Raw genomic sequence first — 9,305 nt, forward strand, 5'->3', positions numbered from 1 at the left:
AAATGCTTCACTTGTTCCATGTATCAAACTGAGCAATCTCCATCAATGCTTCATGTTGTCTGACCATCTCCTCAAGAACATCCTCGCTACCATATAGGCATTCCATCATACCCCACCCCACCTCCTCACTTGACTATTCTGGGACCATAATCAAAATAATACTGTCTTACTACTGAAAAGTGTGTCAGTTTATTTTCCTGAAGCTCTATTCACCATCATTACGTAATATCTATTACAGTAACTACTTCATTGTAAGCCTATGGGATGATTTGATGCCCCCAAAAGTCTGTATAGTTTCCTCCTTTTCAGTTTTGGGGAATTTATTTTATTTGAAAAGTCGTAAGTTCAATAACACTTTTGCTCAGTCCCCAATTAGGAAAATTCCTAACATTCCAAACACAATGCCAGGGTCACCATCTCTGCACCCAGACTGACATGAATCTGAAAACTTGGCCCCGTGGTTACTTCTACTTTTGTCTATTCTGACTTGTTCTTGGGTGTAGTGTTAGAGACAGCTAAGATCATATGAGTTTCAAAAAGTCTGAAGAGCAAACTGCCAGAGATTTGGAAACTGGAATGTCTACTAGAGTCTGTGGGTAGCCAATTCTACTCCATCAGCACAGTCCTAAAAAGAGACTAGAACCCATTCCAATCAGGTATTGATTTCACAGATAAGATGCCAACTCCTACAAGCAAGGAAGAGATTATTCATTGGCTATGTTATACTTGAATGTGAACTTGATGGAGTCAGTGTTTTGTTGCAACTGCTTTAAGTTTGAGCCCTCCCTCTGGGGACTGAGGTGGTATATAGCAGAGTATGCTAATGGGACATAAGGATGAGTTTGTATTGATGTTTATTTGGTTAAATTATATTAGAGAACTAATCATTGCTTGAAATGATTATATTGATGAGATATTAATTGCTGCTGGAGATATATATTGAGGGAAACACATCTGAGTGAAGAAAAGGGTTCAAATTGATAGTATTAAGGAAATAACAGCACAATGTCTTGCTATTAGAACCTTGAGGAGAGATATAGCCAGGCTTGCTCTGTGGGTACTGACTAATTAGTGTGAGTGTAAGTAAGGCGAAGGACCTCAAGGGTCAATATAAATTGAAAAATAATATAAATTAGAATTATGAAGGAAAAAAAGAAACTATCACTATCAGATTTTATATTATTTTCTGAAGTTATTATGAGCAAATTATATTATAAAATTATTATTTCCCAAATTATCACATGCTAAGTAAAAGGTAGGACAGCAGAGCAACAGAACATAATAAGCAATCAAGAATTATTTCTTCTGTTGAAATTTTTATTTGTTTATTTTTAACATGCTTTTCTTCTTGAACTTTGAATTTTAAATTTTCGTCTTCCAAACTTTCCTCTTCCACTGAGAAGGCAAGCAATATAATATCAATTATGCAGTAAAATCATGCAAAATATGTTTCAATATTGACTATATCACAAAAAGAAAAAGTGAGAAAATTATATTTCAACTTGCACTCAGAGTTCATCAGTTCTCTCTCTGAAAGTGGATAGAATTTTTTCATCATGAGTCCTTTGGAATGGTCTTGGATTATTGTATTGATCAGAGTAGCCAAGTCTCTCACAGTTGATCATCATTACATTACTATTACAATGCACAATGATGTTCTGGTTATTCTTATTTCATTTTGCATCAGTACATATAGGTCTTGCTGTGTTTTTTTCCTGAAACCACCCCCTTCAACATTTTTTAAAGTCTGTAAAACCCCATCACAATTTCCCAGTCATTCCCCAATTGATGAGTTTTCCCCCATCTTCCAATTCTTTGCTACCACATAAAGTGCTGCTATAAATATTTTTGTACAAGGAAATTTTTATATTTGTATGCCTTTTTTCTTTTTCTTTAATCTCTTTTGGGTACAGACTTAGTAGGGGTATTGCTGGGTCAAAGGATATGCACAGTTTTATAGCCCTTTCATCATAATTCCAAACTGTTCTCCTGAAAGGTTGGATCAGTTTACAACTTCACCAACAGTTTCTTAGTGTGCTGATTTTCTGTCGTCCCCTCCAGTATTTGTCATTTCTTTTTTTTCTTTTTTTTTTTAAAGCAATCAGCGTTAAGTAACTTGCTCAAGGTTGCATGGTCAGTTATTTCTGGGTGTGGTGCTGAGTATCTGAGCCCAGATTTGATCCCCAGGTCATCCCAACACTGGAGCCGGTGCTCTTACTCGCTGTGCTACCTGGCTGCCCCAGTATTTGTCATTTCTGATAGATGTGAGATGGTACCTCAGAGTTGTTTTAACTTGCATTTCTCTAATCCATAGTGATTTTGAACATTTTTTCATATGAATATAGATAGCTTTGATTTCTTCTTTTGAACACTGCTCATATTCTTTGACCATTTGTCAGTTGGTAGATCTTATTTTTTATAAACTTAACTCAGTACTCTACATATGCAAAAATAAGGCCTTTATCAGAGAAACTTACTGTAAAAATTAATATATAGGCAATACATATTGTATATGGTACCTTTTAGTAAAATGCAGTTTCACTGATTATCTCTTTAATGAGGTCTATTTTTGTTTCTGCTTTGTCTGAGATTATGATTGCTATTCATGCCCTTTTTATTTTACCTGAACTATAATAGATTCTGCTCCAGTCCTTTATTTTAATTCTGTGTGCATCTTTCTGTTTCAAGTGTCTTTTGGAAACAACATGTTGGTGGATTCTGGTTTCTAATCCATTGCTCTATGTACTTCCATTTTATGGCTGAACTCATCCAACTCACATTTCACAGCTATGATTACTGACAGTATTTCCCTCCATCCTATTTTCTCCCATTTATTCTTTCTCTCTTACTTTCTTGTCCCCCTCAAGTTTTATTTCTGATCACTACCTCCTTTAATCTTCCTTCCCTTTTATCATCTCCCTCCTCCCCCATCCCATATCTCATCTCCTCCCTCTCCTATTTCCTTATTAAGTAAGATAGCTTTCTATACTCAACCAAAGGCATAGATACATAGATACATACACACACATTATATATGTATCTATATCTATAAACACACACACACACACATATATATATATACACACACACACACCTCCCTTTTTGAAACAATTCCTATGAAACTGCAGTTCAAGCATTGCCACCAGCCCTCAACCACCATTTTCCCCTTCACTATAACAGATCTTCCTTGTGTGCCTCTTTTATGTGAAAAAAATTTTCCCATTCCAACTCTCCCTTCCCCCTTCTCCCAATACATCCATCTTTCTCACCCTTCATAATTTTTTTTTGGAGATCATCTGAGCAAAATAGTCTCATACTCATGCCCTCTGTCTATGTAGACTCCTTTTAACTCTCTTGGTAAAGAAGTTACATTTATCACTTTCCTATGTAAGAATACAAACTATTAAACTTCATTGAGTCCCTTAAGATTACTCCTTCAGCATTACATTTTTATGTTTCTCTTGAGTTTTGTGCAATCAAGAATGATTATTAAAATTATGTGCTAAATTAGTGGTTAGGGAAAACTTATCACAAATCAGTAAGAAAGGTAATCATTAAACAATAGTTCAATGTGTAAGCTAGAAGGATTAACAGAAATTTAGGCTTAATTGAAAACATTGGATTGAAAACTAGAAAGGTGATACTTCCACTGGTCTCTGACTTGATCAGACCACATATAGAATACCACGTTCAGTCCTGGCCTACACATTTTAGGAAAATATTGAATATCTGGAGAGCATCCAAAGGAGGATAACCAAGAAGGTGGTCAGGCAACAAGGATTTGAAATGCTTATTATATGCCAGATGCTTTGCATAAAAAAAATCAAAAAACAATCTCTGCCATCCAGGAGCTCATAGTCTATTGGGAGAGACACCAGGTACATGCAAGTTATTGATAGAGTAGATGGAAAGTAATCTTAGAGGAAAAGCTACTATTAGCTTGAGACGCCAGAAAAGGCTTCTCACAAAAAGTGACTTTTGAACTGTCTTGAGAAAAGTCCAAGAAACTAAGTGGCAGAAGAGGAAAAACAAATCTGTCCAGGTACGTGAGAAGCTGGTAGAAAGACACAAAACGTGGAGTGTCATGTGTGAGGAAAGGCAAATGTAGTGTAGTTACATTGTGCAATGCATCGATTGGGAAGTAGAAAGAAGTAGAAAGGTAGGAAGGGGCCAGGTTGTGAAGATCTTTGTTTTTTAAATAATTTATATTGATATCTTTTGTTTTTATGTCAACTAAATGTCTTCAAGTATCTTTCTCTCCTCATTGCTCCCTAAGAGTTTTCTCATAGAACACAGAATGGTTTTTGAAGACAAATGCCTCAAGGACGTCATTAATATAAAGAAAGTCCCCATATATATCAAAATATTTATAGCAGCAGTTTTATGGGAGCAGAGAACTGAAAACAACGTTGCTTCTCATTGATTAAGGAATGACTAAACAAATTGTGGCAAACAAGTGTAAAGGAATATTACTTCGCTGTAAGAAACAATGAATATGATGAATATAGAGAAGTATGGAAATGATTGATGTGACCTAATGCAGAGTGAAGCAAGAAGAAACAAGAAAACAATATGTCAAATGACTGTAACAATGTAAATCAAAAGAACAACCACCACAATTCAATTGAAAATAATGCTGCAATATTAGCAAAAAATCATAGACACAAAGAAGAGCCAGGAGAATATACCTTTTCTTACTCCTTTTCCAAGGTTGGAGGTCCAGATTTGTAGAACATTGCATGTATTTTCAGAACTTTTGGATAAACATTTTAGTTCATCAATTTAACCCATTAAAAGAATATATATGTATATACCTTATGTGAAGCCCATTTATTGATATCACTCAATAATAATCATTACATTGGTAAAATATGGTCTCCTTATAGACAAGGACATTGATTTTTGTCCTTGTATTCCCCAAACCAAGCACAATACCAAGTACCTATTGTGCACTTATTAAATAAATACTTGCTATATTTAGTTGAATTCATGAAAAAAAGTGTTTTCTACTTATCAGTTTCCTCAGTGACCCTTTTACTTCATTGTTCCTTAGACTATAGATCAGAGGGTTCAACATGGGGATCATTACAGTGTAGAAAACAGACACCACTTTATTCTCATCTGTTGAGTAGTTAGATTTAGGCATCATATAAATGAAGGTAAGGGTCCCATAGAACAGAGTCACTGCTGTGAGGTGGGAGGTGCAAGTTGAGAAAGCTTTGGATCTCCCTTCAGCGGAGTTTATCTTCAGGACCGAGATGAGGATATATACATAAGAGATTATGATAATTAACACTGTGATCACAATTACTGATCCAGAAGAGGCAGCAGGAAGAATTTCAGCAAGATCATCTTGGTAAGTAGAAAGCTTCAAAAGTGGTGAATAATCACAGAAAAAGTGATTGATTTTATTGGGTCCACAGAAGGAACGATTCAGTAAGCAACCCAAGAAGATCCAAGCATTCACACAACCACCCAGGTAGGAAGTGATGAGTAACAGAGTGCAGACCCTTGTAGACATGTTGGTGGAGTAGAGTAGGGGGTTACAGATGGCCATGTACCGATCATAGGCCATCACAGCCAGCAGGAAGCATTCAGCTGTCCCAAAGGTGGCTGCAGAACACATCTGAGCAACACAGCCTCGCAGAGGGATTGAGGTCTTATCTGCCAGGAAGTTGATAAGCATGAGAGGTGTGACAGATGAGGAAAATTCAATATCCACAAAAGCCAAGTTGCTGAGGAAAAGGTACATTGGAGTGTGAAGTTGGGAGCTCATTCTGATCAGTATGATTATGCTAAGGTTACCAACTAAGGTGACAGCATAGACACCCAGAAACATCACAAAGAGGATGACACAAAGGGTTTGGTCATCTGTTAATCCCAAAAGAATGAATTCAGTCACAGCAGAGCAGTTATTTTCAGACATCTGTCTTGGAAAGAGAGCCTGTTAGTCAGAAGAAAAGAGGATTAAAATAGAATAAAGGACTAACACTGGGATGTGTCTATTGATGTATTCAGAAAACATTCACTGATCACTCTCCTACATGCCCATCCCACCATCTTACTCCAATTCTCAGCTCCTATACACCATGTCAGATTACCAGTAAGCAAAGTAGAGATGAATAAATTTGCTTCCCCAAATTTTTCCCATAGACCATCAATATTGTAAGATTTGCCAATTTGACCATTGTGAGAGTATGAAAAAGCCTGCAAAGGAGAAAATTATAGCTTATTTCTACCATAGGTATATTTCTTAAATATATGCAGAGACTATATCCAAATGTGTAAATGCTGTCCTGCCAAGTAACCACCATTGTTAATTCCTTCCAAAGAAATAGTCTGCTTTTTGATCCCTGGCCTCTCAAAGGACCACCACCCACAACTAAAGATGTTGTTCATCTCATTCTAATTAACTATAAGGAAAGGGACCCTTGTGCTTTAAAATCAGATAAGAGAAGGTTTGTGGAATCTAGACTCTATGTCTTCTCATTATATTTTGCTCCTAGAATTTGACATTACTGCAAAGGGTCATCATTTGGCTTGATATTGTTCCCTGAAGGAATGTAGGAAATTTCCTATGGAAACTGTGCTATTTCTAGGCAAAAATGGAAAGAACTTGCCCAACCTGCTGTAATCATAGGCTATTTACATATCGCCACCTTCAATAGCTGAAGGAATAGCTGAGCAAACTGTCGTAAGGAAAGCAGCAGCAATTTACTGTGCCAAAAGAAGTGAAGAATTTGACTGCTTTGGCATAACATGGAAATGCTTTCATTAGCTAATGCAGAATTAACTAAGGATAATTAGAAGACCAGTTTATGTGATGACCTCCATAGCCATGTGAGCGGAAATAACTGAAAGATCTCAGAAATCAGACCAAAGCAGTGACAAATGATGTCTTTGAAAACCCGATGAATAATTGTTGCCTACCATTTCTTGGCAGAGAAGTAATGGGCTGGACATACAAAATGAGACATGACTTATCAGATATGGCTGATTTGTTGATTTGTTTTCTTTGACTATGAATATCTGTTACAAAAAAGGGCTTCCAACATGAATGGGAAGAAGTTGCTTTCTGATAAGTGACAGAAGGGGGAGGGGAGGAAGAGCAGTGATTAAACAATTTTAAAATTCACAAAAGAAAAAAGAAGTACAGATTGAGGCATAAATTAAGAGACTATTACCATCCTGTTAAGCTTTACATATATCAATATATGTATATATACACTTATATACATATTATATTTCTTTTTTCAATGCTATTTAAATGTTTATATTTGTTGATACAACAAAATAAAAGAAATTATCTTAAATATTACTTTTTCCTGAAATGTTCTTTCTATTCCCAATTCTGAACTTATTTTTCTTCTCTTCTAAGTTCAGTAGGAAAGAATATAAAATAGTTAGATACTATTCAGTATTACATTCAATGTATGTCTATGATTAATCCTTTCTTTGTGACTGTAAGAGAAAAGAGTGCTCTGGTTAAATAATATAGGGCTGTCAATATCTCAACACCTCATCATTCCCTCCAAAGAGAAGACGTTACATACCATTCCTGACAAAAGAAATCCTTTCCCTGTGAGCTCCCTTTTTTTTTCCATTCTTCAGTTCAAAACTTCTCAAGATTATCCCTTGTTGGTTTTGCTCTGATCTCTGAAAAAAAGAGATGGCCCTTCTTTTTTCCGTGACCAACACTTCTTTTTAGTCCTCTGATTTCATGACTCCTATGCCATTCCAAAGCTTTCTCCAATGAAAAACTCCCTTTTAATTTAATTTTTAATCTCCTTTTCAAAACTCTTCTTTTCTGCCCACAAATAGGTTTAGATTTGTCCCACCATTTAAAGACCTTCATTTTACCCTGACATTCTTTCAAGTTATCATACCACATCTTTTCCCTTTCCCAGATAAGCTCTTGGAGGGAAGGAGAGAAGGGGGTTACCCTTGTTAACTCTAGTTTCTCTCCTCCCAATTCTTAACTTATTATACAATATGACACTTAACCCCATCACTCCATTACAACAAGTCTCTCCAAAGTTACCAATAATTTCTTGATTGTGCTTTATTGTCTTCATTTAAATTCCTGAGAACAGGGATTGTTTGAGGTTTTTTTTTTTATCCTGAGCATTTAGCAAAATGACTGAAAAATCATAGGTTCTTAATCAATACTTGTTGACTGATCAATAGACTTTTTTTGCCTATAGATAACATATGAGTAGACCACCCCCTCCTCTTGGATACTTTCTCTTCACAAGTTTTCACAATACAGCTCTCTCCTGATACTAGTATCCCTCCTACTTGTCTGACTTTCCTTCTCAGCCTCTTTTGCCAGATCATGGTCCCTGTGCTGCCTACTCACCTTGTCCTCCAATGCTCTGGACCTTTTTTTTCTATATGTTCAGTAGTTTTCAATTGTGTTTAACTCTTTGTGACCCCATTTTAGGTTTTCTTGGTGAAGATACTGGAGTAGCTTGCCATTTCTCTATTCTAGTTCCTCAGAAAGATGAGTCTTCCTGACTCTGGGGCCTGCACTCTATACCCTGTACCACCTAGCTACCCTTTTGCTTTTTCTGCGACTTAATAAACTCATTAGCTTCCACAAATCCCATTAACATCTTCAGTCAGACAACTTCCAAGTCTACACATGTAGCCCTGAACTCTAATCCACCCATCACCAATTATTGGGTGTTTTCCCCTAGATGTCCCAAAGACATTTCAAACTCAACAAGTCTGAAAGAGAAGCTATCTTATCCCAGCCCTTCAACCAAAAGCCACTTATCTAAATATTTTTTTTAATTTATGTTGAAGGACCTACCATCCTTGCTAATACCCCATTTTCTAATCCTGGAGTTGAACTCTAACCTTCTCTACATCTTTATCTGTCAGTCCAGTTGTAGCAGCAAGCACCCCAAGCATCCCCAGGGTTTGCTGCCAACACAGGTTCTTGGATCTGCTTTGACAAAGGAAAGCAACTCAAAATGGGTTAACAAGCTTACTTTAATCAGTCAAATATGTATCATTTACCTCCTTCAAGGGAAAAAGGTCAGCACCCCGAACTTCAGAATATACAGACAGAATTATCAAGACAGAGAAACAGATCAAGTAGATAGTTTCCAAACTGTCCAACCATTACATCCATACCAAATCAACATCTGGGTTTTTCAAAGCTGGGGGACTCTCAACAATGGCTTCCCAGAGTTTCATCAAATCACAGAACACTTCTCAAAGTGAGCCCCAAAACAAAGCTACACATCAGGGCTTATATAGCCTTCTCCTGGCTCAGAGAATGTAACAACCTTATTGAC

The 9,305-nt window shown here is 36.5% G+C and overlaps 1 protein-coding gene across 1 annotated transcript; it reads right to left on the reverse strand.

The window, feature by feature from the left end:
• Positions 1–4,987: 4,987 nt before the first annotated feature.
• On the reverse strand, positions 4,988–5,926 carry LOC138151122 (olfactory receptor 5p57-like). Its single transcript, XM_069074622.1, has one exon. The coding sequence runs from the start codon at positions 5,924–5,926 to the stop codon at positions 4,988–4,990; it is 939 nt and encodes a 312-aa protein (XP_068930723.1).
• Between the last annotated feature and the right edge of the window lie 3,379 nt (positions 5,927–9,305).

This window comes from Petaurus breviceps, unplaced genomic scaffold (genome assembly GCF_028583685.1).
Source record: "Petaurus breviceps papuanus isolate PSGF00001 unplaced genomic scaffold, PetGlider_PUasm1.0 140, whole genome shotgun sequence".
Classification (NCBI taxonomy): Eukaryota; Metazoa; Chordata; class Mammalia; order Diprotodontia; family Petauridae; genus Petaurus; species Petaurus breviceps.